The sequence below is a fragment of the Saccopteryx leptura genome, chromosome 3 (genome assembly GCF_036850995.1).
Source record: "Saccopteryx leptura isolate mSacLep1 chromosome 3, mSacLep1_pri_phased_curated, whole genome shotgun sequence".
In the NCBI taxonomy this organism is placed as follows: Eukaryota; Metazoa; Chordata; class Mammalia; order Chiroptera; family Emballonuridae; genus Saccopteryx; species Saccopteryx leptura.
In genome coordinates, this window is record NC_089505.1 from 168,662,594 (window position 1) to 168,689,238 (window position 26,645).

General features: G+C 36.8%; 1 protein-coding gene across 1 annotated transcript in view; it reads left to right on the top strand.

Moving 5' to 3' along the window:
* The window catches only part of HFM1 (helicase for meiosis 1), a 130,684-nt gene extending 104,301 nt beyond the window's left edge, over nt 1–26,383 (top strand). The window contains exons 31-38 of the mRNA XM_066372671.1: nt 101–216; nt 1,231–1,310; nt 2,312–2,415; nt 14,287–14,532; nt 16,035–16,125; nt 19,119–19,230; nt 19,332–19,486; nt 26,314–26,383. Coding sequence (XP_066228768.1) covers nt 101–216; nt 1,231–1,310; nt 2,312–2,415; nt 14,287–14,532; nt 16,035–16,125; nt 19,119–19,230; nt 19,332–19,486; nt 26,314–26,383 — 974 coding nt within the window. The remainder of the gene's footprint in view (nt 1–100; nt 217–1,230; nt 1,311–2,311; nt 2,416–14,286; nt 14,533–16,034; nt 16,126–19,118; nt 19,231–19,331; nt 19,487–26,313) is intronic.
* Nucleotides 26,384–26,645: the final 262 nt, after the last annotated feature.

Here is a 26,645-nt window from a genome sequence, read left to right on the forward strand (position 1 = left end):
GAGAAAAAGTAAACATTAAATTAGAAATTTTAAAGAAATTTGGTTTTATATGTACAATACCTAAAGCTTAACCTAAAAAATCTAGAATTTCTTATTATAGGTAAAACTGGAGTTGCACAGAAGCCAGAAATGAAAGAGCCAACAATTTCTTCATATTTATCTGATTTAAGAAACAGAAATGCTATTTTATCTCATCCTCCAGTTAAACGTCTCAAGGTTAGTTTTAATAACATTTAGCCCTTGTAATGTAATTAAATGTACATGAATATGCCTTTATTCTGTGTATCAATTAGGTCGGTATTTGTAGTATACTTGAGGGATTGACTAGGAATATGACCATTATTCATAATACTGTTTCTAAATTAAAAGGTATTATAGTTGCCCTGGCCGGTTGGCTCAGCAGTAGAGCGTCGGCCTAGCGTGCGGAGGACCCGGGTTCGATTCCCGGCCAGGGCACACAGGAGAAGCGCCCATTTGCTTCTCCACCCCTCCGCCGCGCTTTCCTCTCTGTCTCTCTCTTCCTCTCCCGCAGCCAAGGCTCCATTGGAGCAAAGATGGCCTGGGCGCTGGGGATGGCTCTGTGGCCTCTGCCTCAGGCGCTAGAGTGGCTCTGGTCGCAACATGGCGACGCCCAGGATGGGCAGAGCATCACCCCCTGGTGGGCAGAGCTTCGCCCCTGGTGGGCGTGCCGGGTGGATCCCGGTCGGGCGCATGTGGGAGTCTGTCTGTCTCTCCCTGTTTCCAGCTTCAGAAAAATGGAAAAAAAAAAAAAAAAAGGTATTATAGTTCATAATAATCAATCTGTAAATCCACTTTGGGGACATATTTACGTCCCTCATTAGCTTATTTTTGTTTGTTTCCAGAAAAGAAGGAAATGGAGAGGGATATGTAAGTTGGCTTGGTTCAGAAATTGAAACGAGAGAGAGAGCTAAGTTAGAAATAGATTTGAGAGTCATTCATGTGTAGCTGATCATTCATGCTGTGGGAATAGATGAAATCTTTCATTGAGGATATGTAGAGTCAGAAAAAGGCCTAGTAAAGAACCTTGAAGAAAATCTACATTTCAGAAGGGCCTAAGAAGAAATTTTATTTAAGAATTAGCCTGAGTTTCTCATAATTCATTGGTCTTTGGACTTTATATATCAGTAGGAATTTTGTTGTTTGTCTTATTTGTTAAAAGGTATTGATGTGAAGTTGGTAGCTGAAGTTGTATTTACTTTTCATTAATAGATGCAAATGAATAAATCTCAAAGTGTGAACCTTAAGAAGTTTGGTTTTACTCCAAAACCTTCTCTTCCTAGTATATCAAGGTACATATATAATGTTAACATCTAAAGAAAATATTCATCATAAACTCTCTGTTCCTTCTAATGGTCATTTATTCAGAGAAAGGTGGTTACTAGCTACCTTCAAATCACAGTAATCATTTGGTTCCATAATGAGGTAATGGCATCATAAGTTTCGTTATCTTTCACACCCTAAACTTACTTAGAACTCTATGGTTATAGAATGCTTTAACGTTCATTGAATAATCTCTTCCTTGGGAAACTACCCATCCTATGTGTCATTCCATCAGGCTCTTTCTGCCTTCTCAACTTAGCAGTGACAAGAGTATACTTTAAAAATAGAATTTATATAGGTATACATGAAGACTATACCAAGTTTAATCTTTTCCATTTAGAGGCCCACTTTATATTAATAATACCTCATATTTATAAAGTACTTAATAATTTAAAATTTTAAATCTATATACCTTTTGCCCTTAGTAACCTGGCTCATAAAATGAGGTATTTTTATCTCATTTCATAGATGAAATAACTGAAGCTCATATTTCTAGTTAATGAGAAAGCCCTAGATGATAAGTCAGTGTTCTTGATCTTTATTACATTGCCTAGAAGACAATAGTGTGTCATTTTCTTTTCCAGATAAAAGAATTTTATATTGCAAGGATGACATTTAATATATACAATACTTAATTCATATAGAACAGCCACTGACAATCAGAACAGATGCCAGTGCTACTTCAAGAGACCCTAGCTTGTGTTATCTAATGGAAAATAGCATTTGCAATAAATTTCTAAGGCTGTACACAGATAGCAGATATTTACATATTGGGTCCATGTAAAGATGACTAAGTATCCGTTGCCTCCCTTAAATCCCTGTTTTTTACCCTTTACTATCCAGGTTATTATAGAAGTGTTGAGTGAATGAACCATATTTTTTTTCTGTTTATATGAATAAGTAGTTTTTGAAGTCAGATTAATTTTATTATTTTCTTTAAAATTTTACGTTTTCATTTATCTTTATAAAGGTCAGAATATTTAAACATACCCGAATTATCTATAGTGGGGCCGAGGGATCAGCATGAAGTCTGTACAAATGTTCAACAAGAACCATCTGAATATCAAGACAAAGGTAAATTACTGTTAATATTGACCTGAGAGAGAATATAACTTATCATTGCTTTGGATTGAAAAATCAGTATCTGAAATCATAATTATCAATTTGGGTTATTGAATCAATTTCAAATTCTTTGGGTCTGTTATTTCAGATGATCTTACTAGGCCATAAATTTTAAAAAAACTGAAAAACTCTTCCCTACGTAGTGTTGACTTTTTATTTAAAGATAATAGAAGAAAAGCTGAAAAAGTAAGGGATATTTGGGTACAAAAGGTATTAAAATGCTGAACTATGACATAACTTTAGAATTATGTAAAATAATTTATGATTATAAAATTTTACAAAATAGTAATGTGACCTTGGGAAAATTTTTAATTTCTTTGGGCCTTATCTTAAATAAAGGTATTAGAGGGTTGAAGGCTTGGTAAAAAAAAATAAAGGGATTAAGCAAGGGGAAAAAATCTCTAGACAGACAACAGTATGGTGATTATAAGAGGGAATGGGGGTGGGGAGATAGAAGAGGGTAAAGGAATAAATGGTGATAGAAGGAGAGTTGACTTGGGATGGTGAGCACATAATACAATATACAAATGACATATTATAGACTTGTACACCTTAAATCGATATAATTTTATTAACCAGTGGCACCCCAATAAATTCAATTAAAAGAAAAAACTTTAAATAAAATTGGGTGACTTTTAATATCTGTAAAACCTATGATTCTTATAATTTCTATGATACTTTAAGAATATAACCTAGTTAGTAGGATATAGCTGGTATGTAATCTAGGTTTGTCTTTTATCTGTTTCTGTCATTAAATTAATGAGATAGCACATGTAAATTTTTCAACATCATGCCTAGCTCATCATTAGTCTGGATCTGGCTATTAATTGCATCATTTCTCTGGGTCATGTTATTAGTAACCAGTCTCTTAAAATTTGTGTGAAATAATCCTGGCCATAGTGTTGTTCAGGTAGCTGTATGTAAAAATGGTAAGCTTTGGGTTTCCTGAAAATAATTTCATGTGTGTGGACTTGGCAAAAGATCTTAGGTAGGCAAGACCTAGAGTACCTACCACTTCTTATGACACCATGGTAGCCATTAGGCCTAATATATCAAGAAAAATCCCCTAATTTTACTTAGAGTATCTGGGCATTTATCCAACTTGTTTGAAGCCTGAATATCATTACAACCTGCATAGATGGTATAAGATTGTCAATGCTATTATTTTCATCTCCCTTCAACTTATAGCTCTCTCTATACCAGAGTTTATCCTTCCCTCTACTTATTTTGTGTTGTTTTAACAGAGTTTTTATACTTTTATTTCTTTTCTACCCACTATTCCAAATTCAATTCCTATTATAATATAAAAGTCTCATCATACCCTGGCCAGTTAGCTCAGTGGTAGCATGTCGGTCCAGCGTGTGGATGTTCCAGTTCAATTCCTGGTCAGAGCACACAGGAGAAGCGACCATCTGCTTCTCCTCTCCATTCTTTCTCTCCCTCTCTTTCTCTCTATCTCTCTCTCTCTACCCCTCCTGCAGCCATGACTCAGTTGGAGCAAGTTGGCCTCAGGCACTGAGGATGGCTCCATAGCCTCCCCTCAGGCATGAAAATGGCCTGGTTACCAAGCAATGAAGCAACGGCCCCAGATGGGCAGAGCATCACCCTCTAGAGGACTTGCCAGGTGGATCCTGGTCGGGATGCATGTAGGAGTCTGTCTCTCTTCCCTCACCCTGCTTCTCACTTAAGAAGAAAAAAACAAAAATAAAAAAAATACAAGTCTTTTCATGATACTTTAACTCCCAATGATAACCATATCCCTGTTCTTCTTAATGCCCCCCCTTTTTGAAAGAAGGATCTGTATAGTATATTCTAGCTCTGCTATTTAGTAGTCGTATAACCTTTCATAGTATACTTACCCATTTTGTCTTGATACCCTCATTTGGTTATATTTTAGGGATCTTAGGATTAAATGAGATAATGTATAGAAAACTCCTAGCATAGTATTTGGTACTGTTATTATTATAGTAGTAATTGTATATATTATACTTTTTATACATTAGTCTTTGATAACAAAAACATACTATAAATGTATTCAAATAATTTTCTCTTGAGAATGTTTTTAGAAAAGCATAGCAAGTTTTATTATCTGTATTCCAATTTCAAGATGGGAAGAAGAAGAATGTCAGAAATTATATAAGATAGCATGTTGAATCATAAAATTTTAATTGTAAGAGATCTTTGTGCAATTTCTCATTTTACAGTGAAGGATGCCAAGACTTTGAGAGATTAAATGGCTTGCCCAAAATCACATATCTAATTAATGGCAGAACCATAAATAGAGTCCATATCTCTTGATTCCCAGTCCAATGCCTTTCTATAAAATGAAATTTACTTCGTTATTAGTGGATTGAAAATTGAACCAATAGTAGTATATGAACTCCTTTCAACTTGCCACGCCACAACTATACACATTTCTCTGTCTCTGCACCCATCCTTAACTTTCTATTTGTCTGAAAGGAAGACTGATCTTTTCTATTCAAGGTTTATCTCTTCATCTGTAATCCTAATTTTTCCAATCTCATGTCCCCTGCGACTTTAGATACCATTTATCCCTCTTCTTTTCCCCATTTTTTTCAAGTTCTCCTCCCTATTGTCTCTTTCTCATCAGCATATAAATATGCTCAAGTCTCTTTCTTCTTCAGTTTCATGTCCCCCTCTAACTAGTTATGGCCTTTTTTTAATTGTAAGTGATAGAAATTCTACTCAAACTGACAAGCACAAAAGAGGAAACCAATTGTCTCAGGTAAACTAGAAAATCCAGACAGATATCTGGCTTTATCCAGGTATTCAAATGATCTCATCATGCCTCTGGTTTTCTCTCATTGTTTAAAAATATCCTGGTTACTAATTGGCTTTATTTCTTAAACAGGCTTTCTCACATGGCAGTATGCTCTTAACTCACATTTTCCCAATTTAACAGCTTCAGTAGAAAAATGCAGACTTCTCTGTTAGCTTTGGAGACCAGAGTTCATTCTGACTATCCTCACTTGAGTCTTGTATTCATCCTTTAAGCCAGTGTTTTCCACTGCCAGTCCACCAGAAATTTTGTGCCAGTCCATAAAAGAGTTAATCACCCTGATGTTATATATGAAAATTATAAACCCAGTAATCTTACTTGAATGCACTTATGCTCAAGATGATTGCCATTTATCAGTCTGTATCATCGATGAAAATACTATTGAGGTTGTCTTAGATAGCTTTGGAACTTGTAAGCTCGTTAGAACAACCTTTTGCACTGTGCAAAGTATTTATAAATCACATGCAATAGACAAAAGACATTCGGACAAACTAAAGTAGTATTCAATGCACCGTATATGTGGAGTTTGGAAATCAAACACCAGCTTGTTCCGTGTTGCACTGTTATGCATGGTAAGATAAAACTTTATTAGTTGTGTGTTTCCATTTCCAGGTAGCTAGGTCACAGGTCCCCAAGTGTAAAAAGTTGAAAACCACTGCTTTAAGCAATATCTGTGGCCCTGCAGAAGCCAGGGTACCATGAATGACATCCTCACCAGGATCACGTGGAATGTGAAAGGCAGTTTTCTCAAAGGACAAGAAGGATATTCTTACTAAAAGAAGGAGAAGCATGCGAGGCAGAGAAAAAACAGAATCACTAGTCTTCATACCCTCTACCTCTTGCTTTCCCGTTGAACCAAAAATTCTTGAAAGAGCAGTTTATACTCACTGTGCTCACTTCCTTTCCCCCTCATAACTCTTCATTCACTAAAATTTGGGTTCTCCATCACTCCTTTGAAAACTGCTTTTGCTCAGACCATGTAGTGACCTCCTAATTGCTGAATTCAGTGAACTCTTCAACTTTTATTTCCTTTGAGCTTTGTAGTATTTGACACATCTGTTTTTTCCCTTCCTTATGGAAATCTCTTTTTTTTAAATTTCAATTAAACCACTCAGTTGGGTCTTTATATTCTTGGACTGCCTGGGCTTTTCTTCTCGTTGATGTTGCAAAAGGATTCTTTTTTTGCTTCTTTATTCTTCTCACTTTGTAAACTTACCATAGGCAATGTCACCTAAGACCATGTCTTCAATTACTAACTGTATTTGGATGATTTCTGAATCTGTATTCCCAACTAAATATTTCTGTCTAGCCCATAACCTGTCTATGCAATCACCTTTCTGGACATAAAAGTTAACATGTCAGCATCTGAACTCTTTCTGTTTTTTCTACATCTCACTCTGCTCCTTTTGTTTTCTTCTTAGCTGAGTGACAGAACCCTCTTCTTTGCCAAGCTGCTAAAGGCAGAAAAGAGCCTAAATATCTTACCTCACTTGTAATGAATCACTAAGTCCTATGTACTCTACCACTTGCACATCTCTTTATCTATTCTTTCTATTTCTTCTGCTGGTACTCTAGCTCAGGCGTTCATTGTCTCTCACATTTTTTTTTTTTTTACAGAGAGAGAGAAAGTCAAGAGAGGGATAGACAGGAACAGATAGACAGGAACGAAGAGATGAGAAGCATCAATCATTAGTTTTTCGTAGCGCATTGCGACACCTTAGTTGTTCATTGATAGCTTTCTCATATGTGTCTTGACCACGGGCCTTCAGCAGACCAAGTAACCCCTTGCTCGAGCCAGCGACCTTGGGTCCAAGCTGGTGAGCTTTTGCTCAAACCAGATGAGCCCTCGCTCAAGCTGGCGACCTCAGGGTCTAGAACCTGGGTCCTCGGCATCCCAGTCCGACGCTCTATCCACTGCACCACCATCTGGTCAGGCTATCTCTCACTTTTTGCAGTGGCTTTTTACTTTGCTTCCAGGCTCATTATCCTCTAATTCATAACTATTTAAAGTGATCTCACCAAGTATACCTGATCATGTAAGTCTCTTGGTAAAATTTTTTCAATAGTTATTCATTGCTTACAAGAAAAATAAAGGGAATTTCTTTTTTCTTTTTTCTTTTTTTTTATAAATAAATTTTTATTAATTTTAATGGGCTGACATCAATAAATCAGGGTACATATATTCAAAGTTATCTTGTCATTCAATTATGTCCAGGTTATCTTGTCATTCAATTATGTTGCATACCCATCAACCAAAGTCAGATTGTCCTTCGTCACCTTCTATCTAGTTTTCTTTGTGCCCCTCCCCCTCCCCCTCTCCCTTCTTCCTCCCCCCCCATAACCACCACACTCCTGTCCATGTCTTTTAGTCTCGTCCTTCTGTCCCACCAATGTATGGAATCCTGCAGTTCCCATTTTTTTCCGACCCACCCACTTCTCACTCGTATACTGTTATCAAGATCCCACCATTTTGTTGTAAGTGATCCAATGTCATCATTTCTTATGGCTGAATAGTGTACCATGGTGTATATGTGCCACATCCTCTCCATCCAGTCTTCTATTTTTTTTTTACAGTGATTAAAGCCTTTAAGCAAACTCTTGGCCAATACAGCAAGAATCCATAAAAGAGTAGTGTCCTTAACATGTTCAACAAGTCCACGTTGGCCCCATCACCATTCCAAATCCCTGCAAATGCAACACAACCCCAGTTCAGTCCGTTAGGAGCTGTCACAAGGAGCAGGAGTCCAGGAAGAGTCCACATCCAAGAAAAGTCCGCATGGCACTGGAATTGTCACAATTCTATACTTTGCAGCTCACGTCCAAGTCCCAATGACCGCTGCTTCTAGCCGGTAATGATTCAGGTAGACTGGAAAAGCCATCTGTAGCATGTGTGGAGATGGAGCTTCTGTTCTCCTCTGCCTGGAGAGACAAGACCAGGTTGTTTTTCCCTGGAGCTCTGCGACTGTGGCATGGTAAAGGGAACCTTGGGATACACTAAGCTAGGTGGCAAAGGTAGATTCATAATAGAAGTTGGCAAAAGGGGGAAAGAGAGCTCTAAATTAGGAGTAGGTCCCAGCCTGAAATATGAGTTGAGGTATTGAGGTAGGAGGAATAAAGGAGACACTATATATTAAACAAAGCAGCAGAAAATAGGACTATCAACACTCACAACAGAGATCTTTGAGGGAAGAATAAAAAAACCTGACTATTCAGGCAAGACATAGTTAAGTAGCCCTTGTGCAAATGAGCTCAGTTTACCTGCTTCTTGGAAGAAATACCCTAGGCATGTCCACAGTGTCGTAGATGGGGCCGAGGGCCCTGGGTACCTTCAGCCTTCAGTGGCTAACCCCAGCATTCTGGGCAAGGTTAGGTCATAGGTGGCTGGAGCAGGGCTGGAAGAGACTGTGAACCCTCCCTTAGAGGAGCGAGGGGGAAGCCTACCTTCCATTGTCCCTTTTTGCTCACAGCAAAGGCATGTAAGTCTGGCAGGCTTTAGCTCAATGACCTTCCTTTCCACTATTGAAATAGGACCCAGATGGCATCCTGTGAGACCCCTTTGGGGCGTTGGAGCCTTTAAAAGCTGGTAGTTCACCTGATCTCTATTGGGCTTTTTCTGCCTATTGGTATCTTAAAAGCCATGCTCAGAAGATCTCGCTGAGGGGTTTGAGGATCCCCATCCGCCTATATAAACCTTTTCCGTATATCTGGAGCTATTAGGAAAAAGACAAACCAGTGACAAATAAAAGAAGGTAGAAGTTTGCTTGAGAAAAGGATTTGGCATCTCCTGTTCATCAGCATTCAAAAGAAATTTAAATTTTTTTAAGTAAAAAGCGTGATGTGGTAGACCCATAGGAGTTCCAGGATATGACTCCCCCCTTTTAAGTTTTTTTTAAATTGACCTTAAAATATTTTCTGGGTACACTTTAATAATACCTTGACTTTAAAGATTATAAGAAATACCCATAATTCAAAAGGTTTGACAAAATACAGTAAATGCTTTTGCTCCATATGCAGGAGCATTGTCAGTTTAACCAGTTTAGGAAATCCAATAATAGAAAAATGCATACAGACAATGAGCTATAAGATGCTTAGCAGCCACTCCTGTTCTGACAGAGGTTACTATAAATCCAGAATAGGTATCCACTGTAATGTGGACATAGGACTGTTTGCCAAATGAAGGTATATGAGTAACATCCATTTGCCAAGATTGTCCTGGTAGGGGTCCTTGAGGGTTAACTCCAAATGAAGGGACAGATTATAGTATAGGACCCCTTGGACAGGATTTCCCAATCTGCCGTGCTTCTTCCCGAGAAAGTTGAAACTGTTTACACAGGGCTGCAGCATTCTGGTGATGAATAGTATGAGACTGAATTGCTCGATCTGTCATGGTTGCTCCAAATAATTTTCTTTTGGGTAGCTTGATCAACAAGGGCATTCCATTGTGCTAAAGCTCCAGGGAGCATGGAGTGAGCTCGAGTATGTCCTATAAAATGTGGAGCTCTATGTTGATATACAAGTCTTTGAAATCCCCAATCAAGCATCTGAGTACTGACTAAACCATTAGGACTGACAAGCAACGCTCCCGTATTTTTCAAAACATCTCCACCCCACAAATTAACTGACCATCCAGGGAGCACATAAGGTTTAAAAAAATCCAGAATGACCTTCTTAATCTTCCCAAAGTAGAAAACTAGAACTTTGTTGAGGGGATTTACTCTGCCCTATACCTTGTAATTCTGTGGCTGCTGCATGAGTAGGCCAGGAAGGAGGCCAGTGTAGCTTAGCAATAACAGATACATCAGCTCTAGTATCTAAAAGTCCTTTAAATTTATGCTCATGATTGTTAGTACCATTTCAGGGCGTTCCTGACCTATTTTTTTAAATCCAATTGGCAAAATCAGAGGAGCCAAATCACCAATTTTCTTGGGGCCCCTTTTGCAGGATGTAGCCCGAGAAGCAGAATTAGCATCCCTATACTATTCTTCTAACTGCCTGTATTAGCTGTGAGACAAATTCTTTTTTTATTTTTTTTATTTATTTTAGTGGGGTGACATTGAAAAAATTGTCTTCCGTCACCTTCTAACTGGTTTTCTTTGTGCCCCTCCCCTCCACCAACCCCCCCCCTCTCCTCCCCCCCCCACCCTGTAACCCCAACACTGTTGTCCATGTCTCTGAGTCTCATTTTTATGTCCCACCTATGTATGGAATCATATAGTTCTTAGTTTTTTCTGACTTACTTATTTCGCTCAGTATTATGTTATCAAGGTCCATTCATGTTGTTGTAAAAGATCCGATGTCATCATTTCTTATGGCTGAGTAGTATTCCATAGTATATATGTACCAAAGCTTTTTAATCCACTCGTCCTCTGATGGACACTTGGGCTGTTTCCAGATCTTTGCTATTGTGAACAATGCTGCCATAAACATGGGGGTGCATTTCTTATTTTCAAACAGTGCTATAGTATCCTTGAAGTATATTTCTAACAGTGGTATAGCTGAGTCAAAAGGCAGTTCAATTTTTAATTTCTTGAGGAATCTCCATACTGTTCTCCACAGTGGCTGCACCAGTCTGCATTCCCACCAGCAGTGCAGGAGGGTTCCCTTTTCTCCACATCCTCACCAGCACTTATTCTGTGTTGTTTTGTTGATGAGCGTCATTCTGACTGGTGTGAGGTGATACCTCATTGTGGTTTTAATTTGCATTTCTCTAATGATTAGTGATGTTGAGCATTTTTTCATATGCCTGTTGGCCATCTGTATGTCCTCTTTGGAGAAGTGGCTATTCATTTCTTTTGCCCATTTTTGGATTGGATTGTTTGTCTTCCTGGTGTTGAGATTTACATGTTCTTTATAAATTTTGGTTATTAACCTCTTATCAGACACATTGTCAAATATATTCTCCCATTGTGTAGTTTGTCTTTTTATTCTGTTCTTATTGTCTTTAGCTGTGCAGAAGCTTTTTAGTTTGATAAAGTCCCATTTGTTTTTCCTGTCTTTTATTTCACTTGCCTGTGGAGACAAATCGGCAAATATATTGCTGCGAGAGATGTCAGAGAGCTTACTAACTATGTTTTCTTCTAAGATGCTTATGGTTTTACGGTTTACATTTAAGTCTTTTATCCATTTTGAGTTTATTTTTGTGAATGGTGTAAGTTGGTGGTCTAGTTTCATTTTTTTGCAGGTAGCTGTCCAATTTTCCCAACACCATTTGTTGAAGAGACTGTCTTTATTTTACTCCAGTGTATGCTCTTACCTCCTTTGTCAAATATCAGTTGTCCATAAAAGTGTGGGTTTATTTCTGGGTTCTCAGTTCTGTTCCATTGATCTATATGCCTATTCTTATGCCAGTACCAGGCTGTTTTGAGTACAATGGCCTTATAATATAACTTGATATCCGGAAGTGTGATACCTCCCATTTTATTCTTCCTTTTCAAGATTGCAAGGGAATTTCTTAATATGCCAAACAAGCTTCAACACAATCTCACACTTAACTGTCTGTGCAATCTCAATGGGCCCTGTCTTCTCCTACTAATTTGTGGTTTAGAGATCCTAAAACATGCAGTTCTCCAGACATACTCTTGTCTCTCATGCCGCTGTGCCTTTCACATGCTGTTCTCCCTTTATGGAATATCTTGACTTTTCTTCTTGTCCTGCTCCACAGTTACACAGTTCTATCAAGCTCCAATTCCAGTGTTACTGTTTTACCATGTTACCATCTGCAAGGTGTTTACTCTGACTTCTGTTGGAGGTTTAGGTCCTGTTCTCTTTGTATTCTTGTTGCACTTTATACCTACTCTTATTTTTAGTACATATTATATTGTGGATGTATATCTGTGTGCAAAAGTATCATAATGTGAACTGTAGTTGTAGGGACAGTTGAAGGATAAAGTAGGATTTGGGTAAGTGAAAAAGAGGATAGAAGATATTTATTTTTATTTTAAAACTTTTTAAATTGATTTAGAGAGCAAAATGAAGGAAGAAAGAGAGAGAGAGACAGTGATTTGTTGTTTCACTTATTTATGCATTCATTGGTTGATTCTTGGATGTGCTCTGACCAGGGATCGAACCCACAACCTTAGAGTGTGGATGATGGTCTAACCAGCAGAGCTTTCTGGCTAGGGTGATAGAGGATATTTAAAGGGAAGGAAGCCTTGCAGTGATTGGAGTAAACTTATACTGGCTTATGAGAGGTTATTATTAAATTTTGGGGAATCTTTCAACTATTACTAAAAGTTTAATTATATTAACTTTAAATAAAATATTAAAAATAAAGGGTATAAACATTCAAAAGTAATCATTTCTCATTCTACTACATTTTATTTGTGTTCTTGAGATTATTTGAACCTATATTTTTATCTACATAGTAGAAATACTGTAGAATGGGGTGCTATTATGCATTTCTTCTCAACTTCGCATTCAGAAATGTCATATTGATAGCTTAAAATAAACCAGAGTGGAAGTCTTTATACCATGGAAATCAGCAAACACTACAGATCAAGGTTTGATTTATTGTTTTGTTTATTGTTTAAGCTAAAGAAAGTGATAAAGAAAATGTTAATAGTACAGGTTAAATTTAGCTGTGTATTTTGTTTGTAGCCATTGCATTGTAAATAGCACAAAAAACTGAGGGAATATTTTTCTAGTATTGTATTTGAAAACTATTAATCTAATTCAGCAAAAAGTTGCTTAAGTCAGTGGATGAATGGGTGAAGTCTCAACATATGTCTTTGTTATTTAACTTTCATTCTATGTGTCAAAGTCAACAAAATATTAACATTCACATGAGAACTACATTTGTCAGTTGCAACCATAGGTTGACTACAGATGTAAAAGTTTTGCAAAATCAATGAAAACATTCAGTGAGTAAACCCTGGCCAGTTGGTTCAGTGGTAGAGCATCAGCCCAGCATGTGGATGTCCTAGGTTCAATTCCTGGTCAGGGCACACAGGAGAGGTGCCCATCTGCATCTCCAACCCCTCCCTTTCTCTCCCTCTCTCTTTGTATGTATCTCTCTTCTCCCCTTCTGCATCCAAGGCTCGATTGAGTGTTTAGCCCCACGGTGCTGAGGATGGCTTCATGGCCTCTACCTCAGGCGCTAAAAAAAAAAAAAAATGGCTCTGGTTGCAATGGAGCTAGGCATCGCCCCTTAGTGTGCTTGCCAGGTGGATTCCAGTCAGAACGCATGTAGTAATCTGTCTCTGCCTCCCCTCATCTCACTAAAAAAACAAAAAACAAACAAAACCTGTTCAGTGAGTATCAGATATATGGAATTTATAGTAAAGTGTGTTGTATATTTTATTATTTGGAAATCATGTGCTGTATATCCTTTAATAAATATATATAATAAACTTATATATGTATGTATATGCAAACTCTTTTTGGAGAAGCAGTTATTAAACATTTATTAACACTCTGCCATGGAAAACTGCAGAAGGGAAGGCAGTTAGTTCCCATAATAATCTTATCCCATAGATACTGTTATCATTCCATTTTACAGAGAGAAACAACACTAGGCTCAAAGAGCTTAAATTTCTTGTCTAAGATCATACAACTAGTAAATGAGAAAGGTGGAATTTTCATCCAGGTAGTTTGGCTCTAAGCCCAGGCTTCAAACAATGTATAACATTAAGGATTTTTTAGCAGGAGAAAATTTAAGACATATTTTGGACAAATATATTTCATAAAAATACTCAAAATTAATTTGTGGGAAAAAGAGCTGGAGGGAGGAAGACCATTTCCCAAAGCTAACCTTGGAGTAGGATTACTCTCATATAGGAATTAAGATGGAAAATTTATTCTATCTAAAAGAATCATTGAATTAAGTTTAATTCAACTGTCAGTATATGTAATTCAGTAAGTGGAATTGGTTGAACACCGTATTCAACAATATTTGACCCAATGATTTTGAAAACTACTATGTAAGACCTCTGTTTAATAGTTGAAAGATATGTTTAATATATCAATAGATAGTAATGCTTATGGTTTAAAAAGTACCTAAACTCTTTTATACATACACATGACAGATTTTTCTAGATGGAGCAATTCTACAACTTCAAATGAGAAAGCCCCTCAATCAGTGCTGTTAAACAAAAATCTTAATGCACCTGGAAACCAGAATTTGACAGATGTAGATAAAAACAACTCTTTATTTTCAGAAGTTTTGAATATGAACTCTGAATTGGGAAATGAAGTTTGGGATGATTTTGATGATGAAAGCTTAATAGAAGTTACTAGTTTTTCAGCTGATAGCAAGAAGACAAAATCATCAGGTAAAATTGTATAATTTGAATATTTTTCAGTTCAGCTTCTGGGAATAATTTTGTCTTTTTTTATGAGCTTTAATTTGTTAAGATTATAATTTTTAGCAAAACTAAAACTTTGACCTTTCCACAGATAGTATTTCCTCCTCCAACGACTGAGGTCAAGGTTATTCCATTTCTCCCCTATCTTGTTAAAGACTCTATTCAAATTCAGATTGTTTATTGAATTTTCCCTCATAAAACAGACATTCCAGTTCTCCATTCTGCGATCACACATGGTCTGCTATTGTTTGTGAAGGACAAAAATAATTTCCTTTCTAAAAGTATTCACCTGCTAGCAAAGATAAGAAAAGATAACCTTTTCTTTTTAATTTTTTATTTATTGATTTTAATGAGAGAGGAAGGGAGGAGAGAGAGAGAGAGAGAGAAGAGGGGGAGAGAGAGAGAGAGACAGGAACATTGTTCCTGTATGTGTCCTGACTGGGGATTGAACCCGCAACCTCTGGATTTCTGGATGATGCTCTAACCAACTGAGCTGTCAGGCCAGGACAAAAAGATAACTTTTATTTCTAGTAGAAATATTAACTTTTCAAGCATAATATATAGGAAAGGATTAGTTTGTCCTGTACTGGAGATCATACTTAAATCATATACAACCCCAAAATAATGGGACTTAGTTCTTTGAGTTTCTAGCAAATTTGCCCTGGTTCACTAAAAAAGAGAAGTGAAAATCTTGGGAAGTATATGCCAGGACAGCAAGGTGGAAATATGCTCACCCATGACAGCTGCAAGAAGGAAATCATTCCTTCAGAATTCTAGTTGTCTCTTAATGAATATACATCCCAGTCTTCTTTAAAAAAAAAAAAAAAGCTTTTTAAAGAAAATTAAAAGTAGAAATATTGCTTCTGGGTTCTAAGAATTACCTAAAGAGCTCATACTCCTTCCGGAAGTAATAGGATTAGGCCACCAGAACAAAATAGGCCTGAAAAATTTCCAACATGGGGTCAATAGGCAGTTTCCTGTATTACTGGACAATGCTGGTCCCTGCGTCAAAATTAAAAAGTCATTGTATACTGTAGGTTAAGAGGCAATTTATACTGACCCGTTGAGGTAGTCTAATCCTATAAGGGCATAGCTTTGACACTGGGAAAATCAATCACAGTAAATGTTTCCCCATGTATAGAGCACTTTTAATGAACTTAATTACATCTATACCATTGAAAATATTGAGTGAACTTTAACTTGATAATTTACATGAATTAAAAATAAATAGTAGCTATTTGGGGACCTTTAATATAGTGATAAATAAGCTAACTTATGTGTTTTGTGGTTTTACTCTTAGCTTTGCTCCCTCATTTTTCTATCCAAATTAAATTTGATTATTGAAAAGAATTATTTATTCTTTGACCCAGTTATATCTGTTGGAGAAAGTGAGCTCTTGTAAAACTTATGAAACACTGCATTCAGCTATTTCCTGGCATTGTATTTTAAAATGTTGTCTGTCTCTATAGGATTTGGAAACACTTTGAGCTCAAGTAACAGGGGAAGTAAGCTATCCCTCCAAGAATCAAAGGGCAACTTCCAAAGAGAAATGTCAAACAGGCAAGTTTTAGAACTTGAGTTTGGAATAGAACTCTATACAACTCTTTACAACTTTATATTTTCCTGACATGTAATTGAAAATGGGCATCAAGTCTTAAGATGTCAGAGAAGGTCTGAGATATTAGCCAAACTGAACTCTTCACATTAGAGCTGTATGTTTCAGAGTGCTGTTGTCAGACCACCTGTATCAGAATCACCTAGAGGTAGATATTAAAATGCATATTCCAGGGCCCCACACTAAACTTACTGAATCATAGTCTCTGGGGCTGAAGCCCAGAAATCTTCATTTTTCACAAGAGTTGAATGCTAAGAAGGAGTTCAATAAGGCATTCCGAGTAGAAGGGATAAGTTTTTAAAAGGCATCCCATGATCAAGAGTCAGTAAAGTGTGGTAGTCTGCGTGGCCAAGCATTAAGTCTGAAATTGCTGAAGGCTGACTGTGAAGAATCTTAAAGGGGTCAGACCATCAGAGGCAGGGTGGTCAATTTGAGAAAGGCAGCCAATGAGGAGGCCTAAACTGATAGATAACATGGCTACTCAGCCCTCATCTTTCTTCTACCTGTCCTGTGGAGTTGACATAAAAACAGTACCAGGTGTTCAGGCCTGCATTGTTCTTAAGAAAAATGGTGGCCGAGTAGACATTTTATCTGTCATAAACTAGGGCAGCGGTGATGGAAATTGAGAGGTAGCGTTGGATTTTGGAAACATTTCATCCATAACACTGATTAGATTTAGCAATTGATAGGATCCAGTAGTTGAGAATGAGGGAAGAATAAATGGCAAGTGGGTAGGCAGAGACGTTATCTGAGAATATAAGATACATAGATATTTGGAAAGGAAAACAATAATTTTAGAAATGTTAAACTTGACATATTTTTACAGAAATGCAAAATACATTTGGACATTGGACTTAATAAGAAGTCAATGGAGAGAAATTTTAGCCATGGTCAAAATTTTTCCAAAAAGAAGTAATACAACTTTTATTCAGGGTCCAATTTATTTAGAATTATTTATTTTTTGTTTTTATTATATATTTATTTATATTATATTATATTTTGTTATTATTATTTGTTAAAAATACTAATTTGTAGTGCCTTTTGTTATATTTGCTGTTATTTAGTCATTTTACTGATCTTCAACATCAAAGAATTACAGATTTCAGAGAATTCCAGGGCTGAAGGGGCTTACTATATGTTACTTAATTGTTGAATCACTATCCAACGTCAACAGAAGTAATTGTGCCATCTCCACCAAGACAACTGCAGTGAACTGGAGGAGCACATTCACTCCCAAATGCTTATTCCATGTTTGGATCTTTCATACCATTCAAAAGCTTTGCAAAATATTAGCCTAAAATTTCTTTTTATCGGTTCTAATTCTGAGTCATACAGAATAAATAGAAGCATCAAAGTGGAACAATGATGCAGATACAGAGAAGCAAGAAGTAGGAAGTTGGAAGAAAACAAAGCACATGAATATTTTTGTGTTGTCACATCTTTAGAAAACTATAAATAATTTGGAGAGAGTTTAAAAGTGACCAAGAAGAGATTAGTGCAGGGGTCCCCAAACTACGGCCCGTGGGCCTCATGCAGCCCCCTGAGGCCATTTATCTGGCCCCCACCGCACCTCCAGAAGGGGCACCTCTTTCATTGGTGGTCAGTGAGAGGAGCACAGGATGCGGATGCAAAGCGTGGTGTCGCTCACGTACAGTACTATTTCCAGTGACAGGACGCACGCGTCACGGCTCCAGAAGCGCATCATATCACTTGTTACAGCTAGCAGTGACAAATATGGAACCGGACATTGACCATTTCATTAGCCAAAAGCAGGCCCATAGTTCCCATTGAAATACTGGTCAGTTTGTTGATTTAAATTTACTTGTTCTTTATTTTAAATATTGTATTTGTTCCTGTTTTGTTTTTTTACTTTAAAATAAGATATGTGCAGTGTGCATAGGGATTTGTTCATAGTTTTTTTTATAGTCCGGCCCTCCAACAGTCTAGGGGACAGTAAACTGGCCCCTGTGCAAAAAGTTTGGGGACCCCTGGATTAGTGGGTTTAAAAAGAAGTCCTATCAAGAAGTCCCTGAGAAATTGGTGCTAGAAGTTGTTGCTAGGAAGAAGGCCCCCAGGACCTGAGGGTGTGGATGAAAAGGAGACATGTTTTTTTCTTTTATACCCTTTTTACTTTTTAATTTCTTGCCATTAATCAAAGACAAAAAGACTTAATCCTATCAAAGTATATTATTTCCCCCATTCTCCACTGCTTTTGCTCCTTGCATGGCTGTCACATTTTAGCTTATATCAGTTTAAACTGTCACCTCCTCAGAGAGGCATTGATGACTGTCATTTTAAAGTGAGTTTATACCTCCACACTCTTATTTCATATAATATTTAATTTTTTTCATATAACTTTATGATCTATAATTATGAACATTTATTGTTTACCTGTTATCTGCTCCTCTGTTAGACTGTAACTTCCTGAAGATTTGTTTACCACTTTATACCCAGATCCTAGTATAATATCTGACATATAGAAGTGAATAATAAATATTTTATAATGAATGAGTTTAATAAAGAAGATTAAAGGTGACTTCTAGTATAAAGTTACACATAGGAAGATAACTAGAAATGTCTGTCTACACTGAGACTAGAATAGGGAAAGATTAAAAGTGAGATTTAGAAAAGATTTACACACTGCTAGATGAAAGACAATTAAGCATAAGACCCAATTTTAAAGAAAAATGGTGAATGATTATTTCTGCAGGCCCTTAAAATAGTATTCTTATCTAATCTGGAATATGTAAGTTGTTGTTTTATCCAAAGTAAAGGAGATACACCAAGTTCTCCATGAATCTAAGAAACAGAGCATCAATTTTTATGTTGACAGATATGATAAACTTTAATCATATTCCCCAAAGAATCACTGTTGATATAAATTAGAATGGTTTATTTTATTTGCCATATTTTACAAATAATTAATTTTGATTTTTAGCTCTGTTTCATTACATGAGGAGCCAGATATTTATTTATCAAATTCTGCTGTGTCCAAGTCTGGTACATACTCCATGACAGAGTTACCTCAACAAGAGGAAAACACAACTATTGTAAGAAGCACATTTTTTATTTTTGTTTCTCTTTTAAATTCTGCTTAAATAGTTAAGTTTTTAATGATGGCTGTTTTTTGTTTTTTTACTTCAAAATATAGGTCCATTTACAAAAAGGAAAACAACAAAGTCTGTCACCAGAAATTGAAAGACTATGCTTTCCTCACTTTGAAAAAAGATTAGATTCTTCAAATTTTTTCAAGAATGTGGATTTCTTTATTACAAACAGTGAGTGTAAAAATGAAGTTGATTTCAGGTAAGAACTCTAAAGGTGTTTCAAGAAATACCACTAAAACATTTTACAGAGAAATTTAGCATTATTTTCCTTTGGTTATTTTAAAGTCAGAACCTAAACATTTTATTTTATTTACTTAAAGCCATTGAAATTGTATTTTATTTTTTTTAATTATTTTCTTATTAAGTGAGAGGCAGGGAGGCAGAGAGACAGACTCCCACATGTGCCCTGACCAGGATCCACCTGGCAAGCCCCCTACTGGGTGATGCTCTGCCCAGCTGGAGCTGCTGCTCTGTTGCTCAGCAACTGAGCTATTTTAGCACCTGAGGCGAGGCCATGGTGCCATCCTCAGCACCTGGGGCCAACTTGCTTGAACCATTCAAGCCATGGCTGTAAGAGGCGGGGGGGGGGGGGGGAGAGAGAGAGCAAGAGAAGGAGAAGGGGAGGGGTTGAGAAGCAGATGGTTCTCCTATGTGCTCTGACTAGGAATTGAACCTGGGACTTCCACACATCAGGCTGACGTACTACTGCTGAGCCAACCAGCCAGGGCTGGCATTGGAATTTTAGAATCCTGGTGAACTAACCTCATTAATATAATTTGCAATATTAAATATCTCAGTGTTTGAGAATATATATGTTTGATACTATTAACTTTATAGTGTAATGATAAACTCTTTTACTGATTTGAATGCAATATGTTGATAATATAAAGTGTGAAGTCATTTTTAAGAAATTTAAAGAAAGAGAATAGTTCTGGTCAAGATATAGTACTCACATCTTCCCACAACCACATCAAAGTTACAACTAAACTACAGAACAGCCATCATTCAGAACTGCCTAAAATCTAGCTAAACAGAATTCCTACAACTAAGGATATACAGAGGAAGCTACATCAAGACTAGCAGGAGGGACAAAGATACAGAAAGGGTTGGTCCTATAACCCATGTATTGTGAATAAAAATCAGGAACATTATCTCTACTGTGGAGGTCCTCCCTGAGGAGCAAAGTGTTCCAGCCCCACACCAGCGTTCCAGTGCTGGGAAGATAAGTCCCCATAACTTCTAGCTGTATAAACCAGCAGAGATTGTGGCTGAGTAAGACAGAGGGCTACTGGAGTCCCAAGCATTTCCTTTTATAGGGCCCACGAACAGACTTACTCAGACTCACTCCCTCTCAGTTCCAGTGCTAGAACAGCAGCCCTAAAGGCAACAGGGAACCCTGGCAGGGTAGGTTGGTTGGTTAGAGCATTTTCCCAATAGGCAAAGGTGCAGGTTTGATCCCCAGTCAGGGCACATACAGGAACATATTGATGTTTCTGACTTCTCTAAAGTCAATAAATAAATTTTTAAAAATAAAAATAAAAGCACTAAGGAAATGAGAGGAACTGAGTTGTCTGGCATCAGCAAAAGGACTGGAAGAACAGCTTCCTCCAGACAGAAATGCTGGCAGAGGCCATCTGTTCCTTTCTGAGCCCTTCTCCCACAGAGCTGGTGGGAGGGTGCCATATATGAGTCTCCATCAGCCTGGCTTACATGTTTCACCCTGTCCTGGGGATTCCGTGAGGCATCACCCCACCCTACTTACAGGACCACCCAAGCCATTTCCAGTGGTTTTTTCATTTAAATGGCCTGTCTTGGCTCATGCTTCAGACTTTCCTAAAAATCAAACAAGCAGCATCTGGCCTCACTATGCCCTGTACCTCTCATTAAGTGGCCCCTGGCCCAGCACTAGGAGCAGTCAGCCTTGGTTTGCAGCTTGGCCTCTCCTGGACACCTCTGCACCCAGCACAAGTAGCAGCCATCTGAAGATTTATTTGTAGCTCATGCCAGGTATACCAGGCTGAACACAAGTGGTGGCTGACTTTGACCTGCACTTCCCAGGAGTCCTCAGAGCTAGCATAACCAGTACACAGCTTCAGATCACATCAAAGTACCACCTTAAGCACGTCTGCAAGTAGCATACTCAAGGGGTGGACTCGGCACCAGGCTTTGCTGAAGTAAGTCCTGCATTGTGAGGTGGGCCCCTGAAGAGCTGATTCTCTATGGTGGTTGTAGAAGTTCTTGTAGCCAGCCAATCAACCTGGAGGCCAATCCCTGCCACTGGTGTGCCAGCAACAATCAAGGCTCAAATACAACATGAGGTTGTACACAGCTCCATGGGGGGTACACCTGGAATGCCCAGGTTAGGTGATCAGGGAGGCTGTGCCACTGCACCCTATAGAACACCTATAAACAAGGCTACTGTACCAACCCCAGAAGATGTATCTGCTCTACCTAAAACATAGAAACAAACAGCAAGGGGCAGCCAAAATGAGGAAACAAAAAAACATGTCCCAAATGAAAGAACAGAAAAAAAATACAGAAAAAGAACTAAATAAAATGGAGACAAGCAATCTACTAGATCCCAAAGTTCAAAACACTGGTTATAAGAATTCTCTAGAAAAAGAACAAAGACAACCCAAAACCAGCTGAAGAAAGGAAATAATAAAAATCAGAGCAGAAAAAAATGAAATAGAGAACAGAAAAACTATAGAAAAAAATTTAAAAACAAGGACCTGGTTCTTTGAAAAGATCAACAAAATTGACAAACCCTTGGCAAGACGCACCAAGGAAAAAAGAGAAAGAACTCATATAAACAAAATCCAAAATGAAAGAGGAGAAATAAACAACAGATATCATAGATATACAAAGAATTATTGTAGAATATGAAAAACTATATGCCACCAAATTCAACAATCTAGAAGAAATGGATAAATTCCTAGAACAATACAACCTTCCTAGACTGAGTCGTGAAGAAGCAGAAAGCCTAAACAGACCAATTAGCAGGGAGGAAATAGAAAAAACTATTAAAAACCTCCCCAAAAATAAAAGTCCAGGCCCAGACGGTTATACTAGTGAATTCTATCAAACATTCAAAGAAGACTTGGTTCCTATTCTATTCAAAGTCTTCCAAAGAATTGAAGAAGAAGCAATACTTCCAAACACATTTTATGAGGCCAACATAACCCTCACACCGAAACCTGGCAAGGACGGCACAAAAAAAGAAGACTACAGACCAATATCTCTAATGAATACAGATGCTAAAATACTAAACAAAATACTAGCAAATTGAATACAACAACATATTAAAAAAATAATACATCATGATCAAGTGGGATTCATCCCAGAATCTCAAGGATGGTTCAACATATGTAAAACAGTTAACGTAATATACCATATCAACAAAACAAAGAACAAAAACCACATGATCTTATCAATAGATGCAGAAAAGGAATTCGATAAAATACAACACAATTTTATGTTTAAGACACTCAACAAAATGGGTATAGAAGGAAAGTACCTCAACATGATAAAGGCCATTTATGATAAACCATCAGCCAACATCATATTAAATGGCATAAAACTGAGGACTTTCCCCCTTAAATCAGGAATTAGACAGGGTTGTCCAACTCTCTCCACTCTTATTTAACATGGTGCTACAAGTTCTAGCCAGAGCAATCAGACAAGAGAAAGAAATAAAAGGCATCCATATTGGAAAAGAAGAAGTAAAGGTATCACTTTTTGCAGATGATATGATCCTATACATCGAAAACCCCAAAGACTCCACAAAGAGATTACTAGAAACAATAAACCAATACAGTAAGGTTGCAGGATACAAAATTAATATACAAAAGTCCATAGCCTTTCTATATGCCAACAATGAAATACTAGAAAACGAACTCAAAAAAAATAATCCCCTTCACGATTGCAACAAAAAAAATAAAATACCTGGGAATAAACATAACAAAGAATATAAAGGACCTCTATAACGAAAACTACAAAGCATTGTTAAGGGAAATCGAAAAAGATACAATGAGATGGAAGAATATTCCTTGTTCTTGGATAGGAAGAATAAATATAATCAAAATGGCCATATTACCCAAAGCAATTTATAAATTTAATGTAATTCCCATCAAAATTCTGATGACATTTTTTAGAGAAATGGAACAAAAAATCATTCAGATTTATATGGAACTATAAAAAACCCCGAATAGCCAAAGCAATCCTAAGGAAAAAGAATGAAGCTGGGGACATTACAATACCTGACTTCAAACTATATTATAGGGTATAGGGCCACAACAATCAAAACAGCATGGTATTGGCAGAAAAATAGGCACTCAGACCAGTGGAACAGAATAGAAAGTCCAGAAATAAAACCACATATATATGGTCAAATAATTTTCGATAAAGGGGCCAACAACACACAATGGAGAAAAGAAAGCCTCTTCAACAAATGGTGCTGGGAAAACTGGAAAACCACATGCAAAAGAATGAAACTCGACTACAGTTTGTCCCCTTGTACTAAAATTAATTCAAAATGATCAAAGACCTAAATATAAGACCTGAAACAATAAAGTACATAGAAGAAGACATAGGTTACTAAACTCATGGACCTGGGTTTTAAAGAGCATTTTATGATTTGACTCCAAAGGCAAGAGAAGTGAAGGCAAAAATAAATGAATGGGACTACATCAGCCTAAGAAGTTTTTGCTCAGCAAGAGAAACTGACAACAAAATAAACAGACAGCCAACTAAATAGGAAATGATATTTTCAAACAACAGCTCAGATAAGGGCCTAATATCCAACATATACAAAGAACTCATAAAACTCAACAACAAACAAACAATCCAATAAAAAAATGGGAAGAGGACATAAACAGACACTTCTCCCAGGGAGAAATGCAAATGGCCAACAGATATATGAAAAGATGCTCATCTTCATTAGTTATTAGAGAAATGCAAATCAAAACTGCAATGAGATACCACCTCACACCTGTTAGATTAGCTATTATCAACGAGACAGGTAATAGCAAATGTTGGAGAGGCTGTGGAGAAAAAGGAACCCTCATTCACTGTTGGTGGGAATGTAAAGTAGTACAACCATTATGGAAGAAAGTATGGTGGTTCCTCAAAAAACCGAAAATAGAACTACCTTATGACCCAGCAATCTCTCTTCTGGGTATATAACCCAAAAACTCAGAAACATTGATACGTAAAGACACATGTAGCCCCATGTTCATTGCAGCATTGTTCACAGTGGCCAAGACATGGAAACCAACCAAAAAGCCCTTCAATAGAAGACTGGATAAAGAAGATGTGGCACATATACACTATGGAATACTACTCAGCCATAAGAAATGATGACATCGGATCATTTATAACAAAATGGTGGGATCTTGATAACATTATACAAAGTTAAATAAGTAAATCAGAAAAAACCAAGAACTGCATGATTCCATACATTGTTGGGACATAAAAACGAGACTAAGAGACATGGACAAGAGTAGGGTGGTTTCAGGGGGAGGGAAGGGAGAGAGGGGGAAGGGGAGGGGGTGGGGCACAAAGAAAACTAGATAGAAGGTGACGGAGGACAATCTGACTTTGGGTGATAGGTATGCAACATAATTGAATGACAAGATAACCTGGACATGTTTCTTTGAATATATGTACCCTGATTTATTGATGTCACCCCATTAAAATTAATAAAAATGTATTTATTAAAAAAAAGAATTCTCAATGAACTTAAGGGAAGAGTATATGAATTTAGTAGAAACTTCAACAAAGTGATAGGAAACATAAAAATGGAAATAGAAAACATAAAAAAGAACCAGTCAGAAAAGAAGACTACATTAACTGAAGTGAAAAATATAGGGAATCAGCAGTCAAGTTGATGACACAGAAGATCAGATCAGAGATTTGGAAGGAAGATGAAAAACAGAAAACACCCAATCAGAATAACAAAGGAAAAAGAATCCAAATAAAAAGGATAGTGTAAGGAGCCTCTGGGACAACTTCAAGCATACCAACATTTGCATCATGGGGGTACCAGAAGGAGAAGTGAGAGAGCAAGGAATTGAAAATCTATGTGAAAAAATAATGACAGAAAATTTCCCTAACTTGATGAAGGTAATAGGCATACAAGGCTAGGAAACACAAAAAGTCCCAGACAAGATGACCCAAAAGAGGCTGACATTAAAACATATCATAATTAAAATGCCAAAGGTTCAAGACAGTGAAAGACTTTTAAAGAAGCACTTACCTACAAGGGAGCTCCAATAAGACTGTCAGGTGATTTCTTAAAATGAATTTGAAGACCAGAAAAGATTGGCCAGAAGTATTCAAAGTGATGAAAAGCAAGCATCAATAAAATAACCAAGATTACTCTACCCAACAAAGCTGTCATTTAGAATTGAAGGACATAAAAGAGTTTCCCAGACAAGAAAAAGCTAAGAGTTTATCACCAGCCATCCAGTATTACATGATATGTTAAAGGGTCTTATTTAAGAAGAAGAAGGAAAAAAAGACTAAAAATATGAATAATAAAATGGCAATAAATACATAATAACAATTGATTTAAAAAACAAAATCAACAAGGAGAACAGAAACAAACAGATAAGAGAATGTTTTGACGATTGCCAGATGGGAGAGAGGTTTAGGGGGAAGGTGAAAAGGTGAAGGGATTAAGAAGTATACATTACATTGGTAGTTACAGAATAGTCATGGGGATGTAAAATACAGCATAGGGAACATATTCAATAATATTGTAATGACTAAAAAATAATAAGAAATAAAAGAATGAATGAATGAAAAAAATCCAAATGAGGTTACCTTATATTTCAAAAGTTGATGAAGTCTAATTTTCTCCTACAGACTTTCCACAGGGTTATACATATTGAAATTCATTTGATGTATTAACCTCTCAGCAATCTTCAAGTTTATCCACTTTTTATTTATAACATTCTTTATTGTATATTTTTAAAATATATTGTGTTACAATAATAGTTACTTTTACATTTCTTTTTCCCCCAGTAGGTATCATCATGATGATGAAGCTGATGAAATGAAGTCTTTTCTGGGAATATTTGATGGTATTTTCTAAAAACAAAACCAAAATGTTTCTTATATTAATAAAACAAAGTATAAAGACAGCTAATTACAAAGCATGTTTTTATTTTTAATAGTAGGTAATATTTGTTCAGGATCATTTCTCTTGTGTTTGATCAGTTTTGTTGATGTTTTCACAACAAAATATCTAGACTAATTTATTTTCCCATCATATTCTAACTTTGTGAAAAGTACTTTTACAATGGCTTTGTTTCAGTAAGCTGATGATTAAATTGTACTTTGAAGGGATTATTTGG